At 43.7% G+C, this 19,745-nt stretch overlaps 1 protein-coding gene across 2 annotated transcripts in view; it reads right to left on the bottom strand.

Moving 5' to 3' along the window:
- The window catches only part of LIMK1 (LIM domain kinase 1), a 99,622-nt gene that overhangs the window by 42,886 nt on the left and 36,991 nt on the right, over positions 1–19,745 (bottom strand). The window contains exon 1 of one of the 2 annotated variants that reach the window (XM_083172069.1): positions 14,290–14,383. The exons of the other annotated variant lie outside the window; for it this stretch is intronic. Within the exon in view, the coding sequence (XP_083028195.1) occupies positions 14,290–14,351 (62 nt within the window). The 5' untranslated portion in view covers positions 14,352–14,383. Of the gene's footprint in view, positions 1–14,289; positions 14,384–19,745 lie in introns of those variants that run through there. 2 annotated transcript variants of the gene reach the window in all.

The raw sequence follows: 19,745 nt of genomic DNA, 5'->3' as shown, positions 1-19,745 counted from the left end.
TCCGCCGGAGAGGATGCTGAAGGCCTGCCATGGACGCCGGAGGACTTGGTAAGTATTAAAAGAGGGTTAGGGGGGGGGGGGGGGGGAATTGAATTATTCCAAAAAAACACGGTTTTTGGAATAATTCGGATACGGGATGCCCAGATACGGGATACCCGACCTGTATAGCAACCCTACAGGAGCCAATACACTAGTACGATATTACCCTTTTTCACATGATTTCGACCCATTAAGCCAAGAAAATTGTGCAAAAAGTGCAATTTCGTATGTGATTTACCTCCGATTCCGATGTGATGGGCAGTTCCGTGTGCATCGCATTAGATCTGGATATCGTCATGGCTGCCACAAGGATCCATTGTATCCTGTAGCTATAACTGGGACTGCATACAATACATTATCTGCAAAAGGACCGCATACGATATATCATATGCAATTCTCCCACCGGGAGCTGCCAGGTATAGTTTCCTAGGTATCGAATGGGAGGCTCGATGCGATACCCTGCACAAGTATTAATCAGTGTTTACGCTAGGTTGTTTTAGTTTGATACCGTGCCCTGGCCGACAGGGCAGGGCAAACCGCGCCCTGTCTGTTTTGCGGCACCCTGCTAAATCAACCTAGCCCGTCGGTCCCTGCTGCGGGTTTTTGCACGCCCCCAAGACAGACTTTGGCGGGCGCCACATTGGTGGCGTGGTGGGCGGGCCCGCCCACATTAGTGACATCGTCTGGTGAGCCCGCACACATTAGTAATGTCGCCAAGCGGGCCCGCCCACATTAGTGACATCGGCAAGCCCGCCCTCCTGGGATGCTGGAGGGAACACTATTAACAGTGATAGTGCTATACATCCATGGGTTTAGGGCTAGACTTCCCATCTTGCACTTATGGCAAGAAGAGAAGTGGCCTGAGATATGGACTAGCTGAGTAACGCAGCCTCCCAGAGCACTGATTGGCCGTCCATACGCAGAAATGCAGAGCATGCCATTAGGTCGTGCCTCTTGAGATGTGACCACGCCCAGGTATGGCAGCAGCTCTGAATCTGGGAACACAGGTGATTTCACCGACAATCCCGCAACACAATCATAACGCACCCATCTGAAGGACTTTTTTGCATTCACTTCAGGTCACCTCCCAGTCACCACCAGGAGCTCCCATCAGTTTGCTATTGCATTCCTGATACCGTATGTCCTAATCGCAATAGTGCCTTTGTGCGTACACCCTGTAATGTATGCAAGAGCGGGGTTTTCTACATGAACATCAGCATTGCAGGTGCCTGTGAATCAGGCCCATAAGGTGTCAAAAGATCTACAATCCAAAAAGTCCTATTACTGCAGGCTTCAATAGTTGTATTAATGCTTGTACAGAATAATGAAGTGAAGCTGGAGATCAGTCCAACCAATCTGTCTAATCTGTAATATATATAATTTTATTTAAACATAAATACCGTATTGTATATAAATGTAAAAGTTAAATGGGGTGAAAAAAGTTTGTTATTACATAGACATTTAAGCTTAAACATTACTGCTTACCGATCAGTTTATTAACTACTCTTATAAGCATGCGGTTTGGAATGAGCATTCACAGAGATATGACTTTGCTCGCTACCTGGTTACTAAAGGCAACAGGGAGTGGTATGGATATTGACACTGCAACGCCTTGGGCCTTGCTCTTCCCCCTGGGCATGAGCCACCAGCCTTGCTCCTCCCACTTGGCCTGAGCCACCAGCCTTGCTCCTCCCACTTGGCCTGAGACAACGGCCTTGCTCCTCCCCATGGGCGCAAAAGGTCCTTTAACCCTCTAGGATTTAGCAACTAGCCTTTCTGTATGTGCTAGTTTGCATCTGAATGCTGCAATAAAAACTAGATTATTAAAAAAAAATCCCTCTATGGAGATTGATAGTGCAATTATATTTAATATGTGCAATATAAGGATATATAATACATCTTTCTGGGTATTATGGTTTAAGAAATTGTAATCATAACAACAATATATTGTACTGGGGTTTTTAACGACACCCCACCTATTCTACACCCATGCGGCAGAGGTGGTGGTTCAATGATCCTGACCAGCTGACCTTAATAACTGAGTGGCTGACTTGTAAGCTGCTTCTGTACAAGTGCTTTTGAGAATAAATCATCTAGTTATTTTTAGATTTTATTGTAAAAATATTGATGTCAACCAGCATAAAATAATTTACATATTTATGAGGTGCATCCCGCATAATTCCCTTTATATGTCACTCCATATAGAGCATTGCAAGGAAGTAACAGACAACCGTTGCCCAGCAGTGCACTCATGCAGAATTGCAGATGGACGGCATGAATGTTTAATGATAAACCAGTATGGTGAATGATCACTTGCCCAACTAAGACAGATACACGCGAAGACTGATCTGTGTATATTTCATTAAATGAATATCACGGGTTTCCAGTTGTACACTACAGAAAGAAAATGGCGTACTACAGTAAGAACATTGGGGGTTATTCTAGTTCATTCTTTCCTTCTTAGATGGACAAAACCATGTGCACTGCGGGTGGGGCAGATGTAACTTGTGCAGAGAGAATTAGATTTGGATGGGGTTTTTCTTCAAAGTGAGATCTATATTGCAGTGTAAAATAAAGCAGTCAGTATTTTCCCTGCACAGAAACAAAATAACTCACCCAAATCTAATTCTATCTGCACATGTTACATCTGCCCCCCTGCAGTGCACATGGTTTTGTCCATCTAAGAAGGATTTTGTCAGAAAGAATGAACTAGAATAAACCCCATAGTTTTAGTCTAATTCTGTGATGTCAAATAATAAATACTGTCATTTCATTGTCACACCAGGTCGTGAATTACAAAAGGTGCTGTGCGGCGGTAATATTTAGCATAAATTGATTTTTGCAGCTCGTTTTGCAGAGGAGTGACGCTTCAGCAATTAAATCTGCTTTTGCTGCGCTCTCATGCACTATACTTCTAAATATGCATCTCAGAGATTTCAGAGTTTATGAATTGAGCGGACGGTATATTGTTAATCGTTATAATCTATGGAAGGACTGACATAATTAGTAACTCAGTTATTTTGATTTAACCATCTGTGTGCAAGTCTGGATATCACTAAACCTGGACGTAGGTTGGGAATGCCTGGGAAGTCTCTCCATCCTGGCGGGTTCCCTGCTGTTCCCCTCCCTCCCAACACTGATATCCACAAATGCGCAGTGACAAAGCAGGGATAAATCCTAGAAGATAAGTGGAACTGATACCCCTTTTCCACTAGTAAAAATATCTCAGGTCGATTTGCTAGTGAAAATGCTAAATCCTGACTCCAACCCGGGTAGTTACCTAGGTTGGACCCCGGATGCTTCACTGAAATAAAGAAGCCATCGCTGGGAGATGCTCCCAGCGCCGTCCTGGCCCCACCTCCCGATGATGTCACCCACCTGGCTTTATGCCGGGTTGGGACGCCAGTGGGAAAGGGTTTGCAAGGGGTGCGACCTGACATACAAGTGGAAAAGGGGGTATGAAAGGCATCACTTTACTATACACTCATTGCTGGAGTGGCAGAAGGTTATCGGCGATGCTGTTCTAGCAAGAGTTTTCTGATAAATAGCCACAAAACTATTTATTTTCACTGCGATGTCCTGTCATGACAAACAATATTTCATGGCAGTGGTCCCCAGACCTTTTTTGGATCACAGTGCCCTAGTGTATATGCATTTTGTTTCACGGCACCCCTAGGCCACAAGTTGAGAAATTCTGCAAATATTACTAAATTAATTACATTTTTATAATTATGTCATCCTTAGGTTTGTTAATGTGGTGGTTAAAAAATGTGCTTCTGCTTGTCCACATAATTGATTTGATTTGGTCCTGGACACCGACCTGTGGCACCTGTTCAAGTTCCCCATGGCACTCTCTTCGGGAACAAAAATGGTTATAAATAGACCCAATTATCTTCTATACAGACTTTTTTTATTTAAACTCTGACCCCATTATCCTATAAACAGCGGTTTTTTTTTAACATTGACTACTCATTACCCATGTCTGCAAAATGTATAATAAAAGAATTGTCAGCCTTTCTAGCTATCACTCTGACTGTAGATTAATAGCGCAGGCTTCCTCATAAAGTGCCAGCACTTACAGTGAGTGGCAGAGGCTGTTTGGGACGCGGCCAGGCTGGAGATGTACTGTGCACAATGAGGAGGGGAGCACGGCTCTCTAAAAACAATATCTAGACTGCTGACGGCATGAAAATAAAAGCGCACAGTGCACCAACAATATGTTTCCCACAGCACAGCATTAATATCCAGAAGTGACCTTGTGCTAAAATAATCTGTCTGCACCATCACATTTTTTGGGGGAAGGGAGGAATGGTCACTGTATTTAAAAATCTGACATAAGGTCTCAGCCTGAGAGAGGCTCATGTCTAAAATGCTATTAATCAAGGTAACTGCCTGACAATACCTTTGGGTGCAGACGAACACTTTTTAGTTAAATACTTTTTTCCTTCTGGAACTCCTCTCTCACTATGGGGGTTATTCTGGTTCACTCCATCTGGCAAATTCCTTCTTAGATGGACAAAACCATGTGCACTGCAGGTGGGGTAGATGTTACTTGTGCAGAGAGAGAGTTAGATTTGGGTGGGGTTTTACTTCAAAGTGAGAGCTATATTGCAGTGTAAAAATAAAGCAGTCAGTATTTTCCCTGCACAGAAACAAAATTACTCACCCAAATCTAATTCTCTGCACATGTTAAATCTGCCCCACCTGCAGTGCTCATGGTTTTGTCCATCTAAGAAGGAATTTGTCAGAAAGAGGGAACCAGAATAACCCCGATATATTGTTTAGCAGTGCTCCTTGCAGTGCACATGATTGGAGAAGGCACTTGCGGGTCATGTTTGTGTGTGTATGTTACAATCTCCGAGCAACGTCAATTATTGTCATTTTGTTTCTTTTCTGGCCTTGGGTGCCTACTGATAACAGGCTTTCATGGAAGAGATCCAAACCCGTACGTAGGGCTTGTGGTGTTCTCTACTGTATGCAGAAACTGTATAGTGATTTAAAAAGGAAGCCCATGGAGTGAGCATTACCTGGGGCCAAGGGAGTTTTAATCTGTTACACCAGTGGTTGCCAACTTTTTTTCTCTCCAGTACCCCCTTGATTAGGATTTTCATTTCGGAGTACCCCCTCCTCTCAATTTGAAATATCAACAATGCTTACGAGTGGAAGTTAGAGGTATGCATGGCCTTATTTTTAGGAGTAGCGGAGGAATAGTGTGCGATCAGTAATCAGGTCCCTCTGTGTCTGGTCGCTGGCTGTGTACTGTCTCCGGGGTGCCTGTAGGCTTCCTCCACCCGTGTCAGAGCGGGGCAAATGACCGCTGATGTCTGAGGACAGTGCGGGTAGCTCCCAGTGGATTACTGGTCGAGCAAAAGCATGAGGAGACACTGATGATGTTGCAGACAGAACCGGAAGTGGCACAACGTGGTTCATCTCCACGATGATGGGAGACTTCTTCCACCATTGTGAGACTTCTTCCGCCATTATAAATATTATTTTCAAGTACCCCCATCTGGTCTGCAAAGTACCCAAGGTTGGAAACCACTGTGTTACACTATAAAAGACACAGGCAACCAATGGCTGAACTCATCGTGCCCTGCCAGCCAAACTACACAAGCCTACGTTTTACAGACATTGACCCTGATTAAGTAACTGTTGTATATGCACAAGTGATATATACTGAGTTACCTCCATAGGGTCTTGGTGCAGCGTTGAAAGTAAGCAAATAGCATTTTTTAAATATGAAATATTCTGAAATATTATTACTCTGACTGATCTGTGCAAGGCTTTATGCTTGTCTGTATATGGCTGCCGGGAAACTCGGCATACAAATACTATTCACTTCACCATCGGAAAGTCCGACAGCTTTGTAAATTAGCCATGCAGTATACTCCATTCGTATTTTCAACCCAATTACCGCCGATCCTGTTCGTACACCGGATCGGCCGTAATCGGCCTTCTTAATAAATTGTTTCAGACCAATGCTAAGTAAACAATATACAAATTACCCATGCATAGGCAGCATAACAATGTTGCAAGAAGAAAGAGCCAAATGATCACCTCATCCCATACTTTGGAATGCAACCATTGTACTAGGATGGTGACGGGAATAAGTACTATATTACTATACATAGAGGCCATATACGGCACCATTTTTTGTAATGCATAACCTGTATATTCTACTGGCTACTTTAAAATGTTGGAGAGATTGAGTAGAATAAGCAGGAAGATAGTGGGGCACTCTTTACAACTAGATTAATGGTGTAGTAATGTTCCTCTCAAAGCCCAAACAAACATAAAAACAAATGTGAAAGGACAAAATCTACTATCCTTCTTTTGGGGACTTTGGCTAACACTGTGTAGTTTGTGTTCTATAAGTAACTAGTCTCAGCCTTTTATGAGGGCAGTACTGCCTTGGTCAGTGACAGAAGGGCAGTTGTTATAAGCCCCAGGCGCCATTGCCCCTGGGGACAGGATCTGGAGGTGCTTAACAATGCCTGGTGGTGGGTCAGGAAAGCATAGAGTAAGGAACGAGGGCACTATGGAATCATAATTCCTTGAAAACCTCTCACCTTGCTTATCTGTGTTCACATCTGTATTCTGAGATGTTTGGTGGTTATGGATAGCCCTCTCTCAAGTCACTGGAGGCTCTTTCCATTTGGGGAGAGCTAAACACCCATTTGCAAGGGAACTTTTGGATCAATTCTTGGAGAAAAAGACCAATTGCACTGCCCACTATAGGACTAGTAGCTCTGGTGGATGGAAATGTCAAGAGGCCTTTCAACAAAAGGTGGATCCACAAAAGGTTTTTTGACGGGTGCATTTGGGAGAAACTGGGCCATATACCCAGTCAAAGGGTCCAAAACCTTAAAACCCATGTTCACATTGAAGGGACATTAGGAGCAGGCTTTACTGGCTTAAATAAATAATTTAAAAAAGTACCACTATATTCCTGCATTATCAAGGCTGCATTTACCCCTTGACCTCTCCCACATTTTAAAGTGTCCAGGTGAACATACTGGTTACTCATTACAGAAATGGAGAGGTACATTTGCGTGACTGATCCAACCCAGGTAGGAAACAAATGTCCAGCACAAAATTGGAGTATCCTAGATTTGGTACATGATACCTGGTGATCTAACCAACCTGCTTCCTCCTTGGGTTGTAGTCACCTGTTGTCACAAACGGGGTCGGCCTATTGACCGATATCGACATATTGTGCCACTAAAATAGAGCACGCTGTTTTCCATTTTTCTATAGTCTTTGGCTATTTTGATGCTAATCCTACAGATGAACTGTATTCATTCAGTGTATATGAATACATGGATTAATCATGGTTTAAAGAGAACCAGCTGGTTTGGATGAATTATCTGGAAACATAATCACAATATTTGAAGGATTTGTTTGTCTCTATACAATAGAGCGCTGTGGATAATTGTGAAAAGAAAATGCTTAGATGGAATTACCAGCCCATAAATGCACTAAATTCAATACTAAAAGGACACCACCCACAATATGCGATAACAGGAAGTGGTGATAGATTATGTGGACAAATTCACATGCTCTTAGCCTCCGAATAATGTTTTTGGGGATATCATTAAGAACAGATTTATAATCAGGCTTTCCTGTGGAATTTTATATCTAATTTTGAAGGCTATAAATCAAGGGATGTTCCTATTTTGTCCATTAAAGAAAGAAAAACAAAATATGTTACGCATACCTCCCAACTGTCCCGCTAAACGCAGGAACGTCCCGATTTTTGGGGACGTTCCCGCGTCCCTCCCGCGGCCAGCAGTGTCCCGCTGCGGGGGGGGGGGGCAGTTAGGAGTCCCCCCCAATCTCACAGAAAAGACGCTGTGCGCATGCGCACAGCGTCTATTCGCGGGCGAAAACAAGGGCACAGCCTAACTTGCATAAGCCGCACCCTCATTTGCATACACCACGCCCCCTTTTCAGACGCTCGCGCGGCTTCGCCGTGTGAGTGTCCCTACTCTAACCTTCAGAAAGTTGGGAGGTATGTGTTACGGTCTTAGATCCATCAATATGCAGAAATGGCGTGATCCTACCAGTAGAACACCACTCATGTTATTTTTAATTATACAACGCCAACTTCCACCACCCCATTCAGCTGGTACAACGGCAGGGAAAACATCACTGGAGTCCCAACGGCCATCTAGAAACTCACATACATCTCAACTTTACCAATGTATACGCAGTGTGATCTTTCATTCATCTCCTGTTCTGTTGAAAATGGTTTACTTAAAATAGAATACATAAAAAGGAGATAATCGAGAAGGGTTGATGAGCAGAATAAACAATTTGCTGTGCAGACAGTATGCAGTTACAATGTGACCTACAAGCATGCGCACTACATTTTTAAACTACACTGAAGTGAAAAAACAAGGGGCAGTTATAAAAAAGGTGCAAGGTTATAAATAAACATCTTCATACACAATGCGAACTAAGAGATTTTTATTTCAAACAAATAATAATTTTGTAATGAACCAGATTTTTTTTTTTTAATTGTGGTCCATTCGTAGTCAATGGCCCACGTAGTCAATACAGTAGCACAAAATTGCATTGAAATAAATAGGAATAATTAATAGAACGGTACCAAATAGGTAACACTGGGTTACTTATAATCTCTTCATGCATCATTTTATGGTTTAATGGTCTTCGAAGAGCAACTGGTACTAATGGTTTAAATTGGTAAATTCCCAGTTACTCTTGATGTTTAATATAACAAAAAGCGGAGAGCATACTTTGTCATGGATTGTATTTTTAATTTGAAATGATAACCCTCCAACACAAATTACCCTACTAGAGGCTCCCTATGACTTTGCTATATGCAACTGTATGTGGAGTACAGTAACTGGTGTGTGAGTGTGACTCATGCAACAACAGAAACTCCGCACAACAGATAGGAATACACAACCCACACTATTTCACCGTTTCACAACATGAAATAATCAGCTGCAAGTGACCAGACATTGACCCTTTCCATTGTCATTTACAGGAACCTGTTGTCACACTGAAGGCACCCATCAGTTCAATAGAAATCAGTGATTTCACTGAGGTACGCCTCTGTTTTTGTACAAGTTCCCTCCTATACAGTATATTATGTGAATGTTTTCCATGTGATGTTTGACTTGTACCTTATAATAAGACTGGATGTCCCTTATGCCTGATACCTTCCTACCTCCTTAACCCAAACCCTTTTTTTTTTCAAAACCCTTTGAAATATGAAAATTCAAAAGAATTTAATGGATGCAACAAAAAAGTGAATTTGCTCTGGCTCAGTTACCCACCATATTGGTTCTGTGGGGTGACATTACGCGAGCACAAGACGCTTGCGTGCCCCATTCCACCGGAGCCCTCTACCGCCCGCTTTCGCTCTCCCCTAACCCTGCCGGTCTCCCTGAAGTGGAGGCAGACAGGGAAAATGCTCCCCACGGCTGTGTTGACGGGGATGCACGTGCGTGTGAGACGGGTCCCCGTCAGATGGCGCACCTCTCCGCCGGCGGTCACCAGCTAAGGGAATCTGGCGATCCATGTACGTGCATTACTCCTATTAAATGGCCTTCTACATTGCAAAAATACATCACTGTTTCCTTCTTTACTGAACCTCTATGGGGGAAATTGACTAAAGGTGCCCATACACTGTGCAATTTTTGTATGCAATTTGGACTAGATCACATCGCATACGTTTTGCAATGCAATGAGATGCAATCTAATACAAAGAGTATGAGCAGCACATGGGCAACCAATCAGATATTATCTATTATCTTCTAGAAGGTGCTAAACAAATAAGTAGTAGATTCTGATTGGTTGCCCATAGCAACATCCCATGTGAAATAGAACGGCCATCTTAGTAAATGTCCCCCTATCTGTTTAGGTCTCCCTTTAAGTAAACCATTAACATTATATTTAATTAATGTAGCCAATGTGCAAATTAGAAGAATTAATAAATAACTCATGGAGACAATTCTGTGATACCTTTATGTAACATAGGAAGTGTACAGATGGAGCGCGGCTCATGCTTGCAGTCGCCAGCCCCCACCAGCCGCCAGGCCCTGCCAGCCGTCGGAAGGGGGTGCATGCTCACGAGACGTTCCGATGAAGCTGCCCCCGGGTCCCCGCCGCCGGTCACCAACTTGCCCCCACCTCCCCTTAAACCCTGCCTGAAGCGGAGACGGCCAGGGTCCCGCTGACCAGCCACCGACTGACTGGGACGCGAGTGCGTGTGAGACGCTCGCGTGTCCCAGTCTAATGGAGTCCCTCTGCGCCAGCACTCGCCAGCGGGGAGGTTCTGGCGAGCGCCGGCAGTGAAAGAGAGGGGCTCCACCTGTATACTAATTTCGGTATGTCCATAGAATGTATGTTCATATATTTAGGCCTTAGTAGTTTTCTTAATATATAAAAAAGTTGTAAATAGATTTTAGATTCATTAAAATAATGTATGTGTTTTCCCTGTTATAATGTACCTTTTTCCTAATAACAATGGAGACAGCCATTATGTGGTGTATATACAGTATTACACATATTGATTTACTAGGAATTATTGACATCACTGACGCATTAGGCAATTTATCACGTCTCTGGCTTCTACTCTTTTATTTTACTCTTTTATTTGTCTCCCAATATAGTTACCTCCTTTGATAGAAGACAATACCTACTTTGCCTCCCTGAGTAATGTATTGCTTTCTTATTTATGATGCATACTGTGTATTGTAATTATGGAACAACTGTAGAAGACCGATCATTTTCAAAAGTAAAAATTGCTAAATAAATGTAAGAAGTTTGCAAGGGCCATCAATGAAATTCCTCTTAAGGCCCATACACACTAGAAGATTTTCATTTTAAATCTCAGATAGATATATCTTTCACCAAAGTAGTTAGTACACACTGAGCTATTTTTCCCAAAGAGCAGGAGATTTTCAGGTGCCGAAAGACTTTGACGAAAATCTTTTATTATAAAAGGCTATTTACATAATGGGAGGGGTTTGAATTCCAAGGATGGGAGCAGGGGCCATTTTATTCAGTGCATTTCTGATTTTGGGGCCTGATACAGAACTGATCGCTGTGCTGCATATATTTCGGAGCCCAGCAATGAAGTAAACAGCTCATTGTGCACGGCTAGGATTTCATTTGCAGGGAGAAATCCATTCACCTGCGCCAACAATGTATGTATTACCGCCATAACATAATATATATTGCCGGGCAGTGGCAGAGGTAACGCATACATTGCTGGCCTGCAGCAGCAATGTATACGTTACCGCCATAACACATTATACATTGGCGGGCAGTGGTAGCTGTAATGCATATATTGCTAGCCTGCGTCAGCAATGTATACGTTACTGCCATAACATAATATACATTGGCGGGCAGTGGCGGCGGTAACGCATACATTGCTGGCCTGCAGCAGCAATGTATACGTTCCCGCCATAACACATTATACATTGGCGGGCAGTGGTAGCTGTAACGCATACATTGCTGGCCTGCGACAGCAATGTATGCGTTCCCGCCATAACATAATATACATTGGCGGGCAGTGGCGGCTGTAACGCATACATTGCTGGCCTGCGACAGCAATGTATGCGTTACCGCCATAACATAATATACATTGGCGGGCAGTGGCGGATGTAACACATACATTGCTGGCCTGCAGCAGCAATGTATATGTTCCCGCCATAACACATTATACATTGGCGGGCAGTGGTAGCTGTAATGCATATATTGCTAGCCTGCAGCAGCAATGTATACGTTCCCGCCATAACACATTATACATTGGCGGGCAGTGGTAGCTGTAACGCATACATTGCTGGCCTGCAGCAGCAATGTATGCGTTACCGCCATAACATAATATACATTGGCGGGCAGTGGTAGCTGTAACGCATACATTGCTGGCCTGCGACAGCAATGTATGCGTTACCGCCATAACATAATATACATTGGCGGGCAGTGGCGGAGGTAACACATACATTGCTGGCCTGCAGCAGCAATGTATACGTTCCCGCCATAACACATTATACATTGGCGGGCAGTGGTAGCTGTAACGCATACATTGCTGGCCTGCGACAGCAATGTATGCGTTACCGCCATAACATAATATACATTGGCGGGCAGTGGCGGAGGTAACACATACATTGCTGGCCTGCAGCAGCAATGTATACGTTCCCGCCATAACACATTATACATTGGCGGGCAGTGGTAGCTGTAACGCATACATTGCTGGCCTGCGACAGCAATGTATGTGTTACCGCCATAACATAATATACATTGGCGGGCAGTGGCGGCGGTAACGCATACATTGCTGGTCTGCAGCAGCAATGTATACGTTCCCGCCATAACACATTATACATTGGCGGGCAGTGGTAGCTGTAACGCATACATTGCTGGCCTGCGACAGCAATGTATGCGTTACCGCCATAACATAATATACATTGGCGGGCAGTGGCGGCGGTAACGCATACATTGCTGGTCTGCAGCAGCAATGTATACGTTCCCGCCATAACACATTATACATTGGCGGGCAGTGGTAGCTGTAACGCATACATTGCTGGCCTGCGACAGCAATGTATGCGTTACCGCCATAACATAATATACATTGGCGGGCAGTGGCGGCGGTAACGCATACATTGCTGGCAATGTATGCGTTGCCGCCATATCATAATGTGCAGTTTTATGTATATTCTATATACTGTAGGATATCATTTTATACTGTACACATTGGTCACAGTGGCTACTCACTTAACAAAGTGAGTTTTTTTTTATTTTGCCAGTTATTTTTACATTGGTGGCAGTGGATGGGTATGGACGAGAGGGAGGACCCTTGCTGCTGTGGGCGGGCGAGCCATAGACGGTACGGGCTGACAGCTGCGGACGGGTGTGGCGGGGCAGGCGGTCACTTTGCTGCTGCGGCAGGTGAGTCTGGCGTCCGGGGCCGGGGCCGGACAGGTGACAACACAGAGCAGGGGGAAGGAGCAGGGAGAGGGAGAATGGGAGGCATCAGGGTGGTCCATGGGCTGAAAGTGTATAATCTTTCAGCCGACGCGGCACACACACACACACACAGCCAGAAAATACAAAAACTCCCCCCAGCTGCAAAAATTTCACAAAAAAAAAACACAAACCCTCACCCCAAAAATAACACACACACACACACACACACACACACACACACACAGCGATGCCATCATCGCTGGTATGTTGGTAAAACCAACAGACGGGAGACTTTGCTAGCGATGATGCGGAAGCGCACTTCATCGCTAGTCTCCCATCGGTGGCCCATACACACTTGGCGATTTTCAGCTGAAAATGATCTAGTGTGTATGGGCCTTTAGCAACAGACATGGTATAACGTCCCCATATCTACTTATCCTGTTCATTTACTGCAAGTTCATCATGAATTTCAAATGTGGGAAATACTGGAAGTACTGGGGATACAAGTTTTCAATAGAAGAGGGACCTCTTGGATTCTTAAAAAGTTACATATCAAATATATAAATTATATATCTTATATACAGTAATACACACACACACACACACACACACACACACACACACACACACACACACTCACACATCTAACTACATAAGGACACTCTGTCCAGGAAATAATAGGCAGACCCCATTCATTTCCTGCTGTAATTATTATATATTTATTAACAGTGTCTTATGTAGCGCTGAAAATTCTGTTGTGCTTTACAATTGGAAAGATAGCAAATCTGCATTAAAAAAAGGCATAAATAAATTACAGGGTAACTTAATTTTCCAAAACAATCAAACTTTTATTTTGTAAATAAATATTGGAATGAAATTTGGGTTTGGCTGAAACTATGTTTAATTTAGGTGCCAGTCTTGCAAGATCAAGTAAGCAGAAAACTATTCAATGTTATCTGTTGTGAAACAATGGCGCATTCGTGTAACGTGTAATATTACTGATACAACATATAAACAGTACATATTGCCTGTAATACATTTCTGGAATTTTCAGTAAAGGTGCCCCAACACGCTGCAATAACTGCATGCATTTTGGTCTAGATCGCATCACATCGGGATCTAGGTCAAAAAGAATGTGCATAGTTTTTGATGTGTCACACCGTGTATGGGCACCTTAAGATGTAGCATCCTCCAGGTAGAACAAAGACATTCAGTAGAAGCATCACAAGCTCAGTGCAATAAAATAAGAAGCTTGTATATAAAGCTGCAGAGATTCTTTCCTTTCTACAGAAATTATGCTGAGAAACTTACTGTCTCTTTGTAGATTGTTTCTCCTGCTCCATTCCCGTGCAGCTGGTTCTCACAGTGGTCATGGTCAGCCCTGTGCGCCTGTCCCCGGTTTTGTTTCTTTAGCCCCCCCCCCTGCTATGAGCAATATAGAGGAACAGGAAGTTCTGAACAACACACAGATGTTTTACCAGCAGCACAGACAACACCCCCCTCACAAAGTCAGCAGAGTATCTGACTTCCGCAGCTGTAAATACAATGCCCAGATGACTGGTTCTGTGTTTTTTCTAGGTAATACCCACCTTTCTAGAAGTTTCACTGTTTGTTCTCAAACAAATACCCACTTTGGACCTCGCTTGATCTATTTCTTTCCATAAGTACTGAACGTGTTGCATCTGAAGCATTACTGAATTTGAAAGTACAGGTCGGATCTCCCTTATCCGTGTTTTCCAAAAACCGAAACATTCCGAAAACCGTGGTTTCTCTGAATATTTAGTTTTTCCCCAGCCCCTTTTTTTCATACTTACCTCATCCCCCGATGTCCACGGCGGCGGGATCCTCTTCAGTGGCATCCCTGGTCCCAGGGGAGCATGTCGGTGATGTCACGGTGAGCCCGCACACTTGCGCAATGCACCCCTGGGAGCTGAGATGCCGCTGAAGAGGATCCTGAGGCAGCCGTGGACACCGGGGGACACTGTGGATGTAGGGAGACCATTGGGGCACCACCAGGGGACCAGGTAAATATATATTATAAAAAAAAAAATCCAAAAACATCCCTTATCCAAAATGCTTGTGGTCCCGAGCATTTCAGATAAGGGATAGTGGGGCAGATGTATTAAGCCTGGCGAGGAGATAAAGTGGAGAAAAAGTGGAAGGAGATAAAGCACCAGCCAATCAACTTCCAACTGTCATATTTCAAACACTGCTGATTGGCTGCTGCATTATCTCCTTCCACATTTTCTCCACTTTATCTCTAGTTTATCTCTTCGCTAGGCTTAATACATCTGCCCCATTGAACCTGTATTCCACATTAGACTGTATGGCAAAATGGGAGCAGTTCAATTAGTGATGGTGGTCTCAAAGCTTCAACGGAATAGTCAGACAGGCTGCATCTTCCTGACCACCAACACCACCAACTTTCCTGATCACTCACAGAGCTGCTTTCTCTACCCAGTCTAGGTTACCAAATATCCATGGCATGCAAATGAACACAATGCTTTATTCATGATTGTATAGTTGTGTTGCTCCTGTACAAGAAGGTGCTGTGCAGAGAAGCAGGCACGTTCCATGCAGTGTACATTATTATTTATTATTTCATTATTACCAGTTATTTATATACTGTAGCACACACATATTCCGCAGCGCTGCACAGAGAATATTTGAACAGTCACATCAGTCCCTGCCCCAGTGGAGCTTACAATCTATATTCCCTACCATATGTACACGCACACACAGACATTCTAGGGTTAATTTTTGTTGGTAGACCAGTTATTTTTGGATTGTGGGAGGAAACCGGAGTACCCGGAGGAAAGCCACGGAAGCACGGGGAGAATATACAAACTCCGCACAGTTAGGGCCATGGTGGGGATAGAACCCATGACCTCAGTTCTGTGAGGCAGTAATGTAACCATTGCATTCAATCAAGATAAGTTGCAGTGTTTACAATGAATTGTAGAAAATGATATGCACAACAACGACCAGTCATAACGTTATTTTTGTGTATAATGCCTAGTGTGTATGCACTATTTTGCTAACAATGTGCACTCCTGAGGGTCGTTAACGATGTCCTCTGTCGGCTGTTCATGCAGCTAAAGTATAAAGTATAACGATAGCAATACTCCTTGATGTGGCCACTGACCATATTGTTTGCACAGGTGTGCGCACAATGGGGGAAATTTAGTAAGATGTGTATTCTACTTCACATGTGATGTTGCTATGCGCAACCAATCAGATCCTGTCTACTATCTTCTAGAGCAGTGATTTTCAACCTTTTTCAGGTCGCGGCACACTGGACCAGACTTTAAAATTGCCAAGGCACACCAACAGTTTTTAATCAAATATAAGACAAAGTAATAAGAAATATTGACATATATTTAATATATGTTGAGATCTGTTATTATTTCCTTAGTTATTAGTTATTCCACACACCTGCCCCCCTTAGTTATTCCACACACCTGACCCCCCCTTAATTATTCAACACACCTGCCCCCCTTAGTTATTCCACATACCTGCCCCTCCTTTATTATTCCACACACCAGCTCCCTTTAATAATGCCACACACAAATGCCCTTCCTTTACCTACAGGACAAGTATTCAAAACATCCTGTGCGCACAAATGGCTCCAACAGTCTTGTGACTCCCGTCTGTGGCGGCTTTCTGCACATGCGCCGGGACGCGCCTGGTGCCTGCAACACATAGGATGACCTGATGCGCACAGGCACATCCCGGCGTCAGCTCCATAGGTCAGCACTGCGCGCACACACAGCACAGAGGAGGACGATTCGCCTGCCTCCCCCTTGTCCTGTCCTGGTGAGTAGCCGTGTCCCGCGGCACACCTATGAACTGGCGCACACTGGTTGAAAATCACTGTTCTAGAGGATGCTAAATAAATAAGAAGTAGATTCTGATTGGTTGCCCATAGCAACATCACATGTGAAGTAGAATACACATCTTAGTAAATTTCCCCCAATGAGTGTTAAGGGTGCACAGGCATGTATTGTTACCCAGTAATTAGAAGATTAAGGGGGATATTCGATCACCGGTGAGCATCTCCCGTCGGGGAGATGCCCGCCGGGCCCTATTCAATGCTGTCTTCCCCGACAGCATTGCATTGAGCAGGGTATCTCGGCAGAACGAGTCCGACATCACAAGCTGTCAGGCTCGTTCTGCCGAGAACGGCCGGGAAGTGACGAGCTGCTGGCTGCAGCTCGCCTCTTCCCAGCCGTAACTCGCGGCCACGCCCCTTCTCATTGAATCCCGCCTGCATATCCTCGGTCGAGCAGACAGAGAACGGGACTGGAGGTAGGTTGTCGGGAGGACTTGCGCTGTGGACTAGTGTATAGCAGCTGCAATAAGTGTAGAGGCAAAACTACCGGTACCTCTTGTATGAGTAATAGAAAAGGGGTTTACACCTTACGGTGTCACTTTGCGCTGGCTATATACTTGTTGTATGGTGGATTTATTGCTCTAGTATTTTCCGAGATTAGAGTGTAACAGTAAACCTTTCAGTGCCTGGTGATGGACTATAATATATATAATGTATATAATGACAATTCCACACTTCTAAGGTTGAATGTAAAAAAGTATTTTATTCCATGATAACTTTCATGAAGAATCTAAATAAACGGTTAATTTAATGCAAGTTAAAAAACACAATTTTTTCATAAATTGATTGTAGGTGGTTAAAAATAATTATTTTTATAAAAAATGTTGCTACATAAAATTAATACATAAATTGATACCTCTAATATATGAGAGTAATTCTGTTACTGGTATTTTTTATGCCTAATAACCGGTATACACAAACATTTGGGTAGGTGTGGGAAAGGAGAAAAGACTCACAGGGAAATGACACCCCTTAATTGAAGAAGGGGAATAGTGGTCCTGTTCAGTACTTCAGGAGTTTGGTCAAATCACAGTCAAATTTCCGAATGTGTGCCTCTGTGGGCTAGATACCTTATCTCCAGAGAGGTGGGGGTGATGTGGAAACGTCTGCCGGCAGACTCCCGTTGGTGCCCTCTTAACCAGAGGGATGATCAGCGGGTCCAAGTTAATGCAGATGCGTCGACTAGTTTCGCCGGGTGACCGGCTTCGTCAGGATGCTTGCAGTATATGGAAAGCTTCCACGTTCATCCTTTTACCTCTCCAGGATGGGAGGAGTTAATTTGCTGGCGCTCCATCATTGGTCGCTGCGCTGAGGACTCTGGGTCGGTCCGTTCCTTCCGCCCGTGTATACTTGCGGCTTCACTTCACTGCTTACAGCCGCACTTCCGCCCTTATCCATGTACGTGAGGCGGTGTCTGCTGGGCGTGGAGATCTGTCATTGTATAGTTTACCTGCGTTGTCCTGGCAGCGAATGTTCCGTCCTACCCTTGTTTATCTGCGTCGTCATGGCAGCAAGGTTCTTATCCTCGTTCTTGTGGCAGCAGGTTCTTCTTTTGTATATGTTCCATATTTCAATAGAGTGAAAGAAGGAGTGAACGATCTTCATAGTTTCTCCTATGCTTTCTTCTTTTGATACATCATGTATGGGAGCAGCTTCTGCTTTTGTTTTTATTCCCATCGTTTATACTTTTCAGGTTCTTTCCGTGTACAAAGGGAGGTTAAATGTTATTATGAAGTTCATACTTAGTTTCAGTATCCCTTTTGTACACATGTAGGGGAAGAAACAATTAGGAATGGGTTTGATACATAAGGGTAGACAGTAGTTTATGCAATATAGATTGATATCCAATCTGGTAAAGCTCTATATCTGTATATGGCTTAACAGCAATTTAGGGCTAAAAAAGGTGGAGTTTCGGAAGAGGGGTGAAGATGGTTTCATTTTTATTTTTATGTATGTTTATATATGTTATTCTTACCCTCTTCTTCTTTTTTGTTTTTCTGTACCTTTATAAGACTGAACAGTGGCCTCGTTATTAGTTGCTATCTGTCATTATTCTGGTTCCTGAGACCTATCTTGGTTGAAGTTCTAGTCTAATGAGGGAATGGGGGGGGGGTAACCTTAGGAAAATTATCTATAGAATTTTAGTTTATTGTGGTTATTTCGAGCAAGGGGGAGGGGGAATTTTTCCTTTGGTGTCTTTATTTCAAAATTTGTGATGGTTCCAGGCTCCGCTCTTTTCCTCTTCATGGTGGATCTTAAGTTTGTTTTTTCATTACAGAAAAAAGGGGGGGGGGGAGGGGGAGAGGGTTTTTATTCCTTCTATGGGGTAGATTAATTTCTAGAATTTGCAGAATTTACAGAAAAGCTGCCATCTCGAAATCCACATTCAGGCCTTTTGGTGTAAGTGTCCCCATGTGGTAAATGAGCTTCGTCTCCTCCTTCGTGAGTGCTGTTTCTTGGTTCCCTCCTCTCCAGGATGTAGTTACCTTCTTGATGCCTATGAATTTTAGGGAACTGGGAGAACGGGACTGGGTCACGGCGGTCGAGCAAGCTTGACTGCTGTTTACGACCCCCGCATTGAATACGCCCCTAAAAATGAAATAGGTAGGAGATTATTGTGTGGCTGAGAGACGTTTTATATTGTAGTGAGTGCAAAAGATGATGGTAGACACGCCTGATTGACACACCCAATGGGCAGTGTTAAACATGCCCAATAGGTGGTGTTAGAAACACCCCTTTGATGGTGCACCCCCAAATAACATGTGCTGCGCACGCTTATGCTTGTTTGTGAAGTCTTTTAGTGTGTTTGCACTTTATTATTTGTCCAGGAGTTCAAATAAGTTCAAGGGAAATCATGATTAGCATCTTAAATCTT

The sequence above is a fragment of the Crinia signifera genome, chromosome 2 (assembly GCF_055691185.1).
Source record: "Crinia signifera chromosome 2, ASM5569118v1, whole genome shotgun sequence".
NCBI classification, from domain to species: Eukaryota; Metazoa; Chordata; class Amphibia; order Anura; family Myobatrachidae; genus Crinia; species Crinia signifera.
The sequence above is the reverse complement of the archived record's forward strand: the minus strand, read 5'-3'. Positions and strand labels throughout refer to the sequence as shown.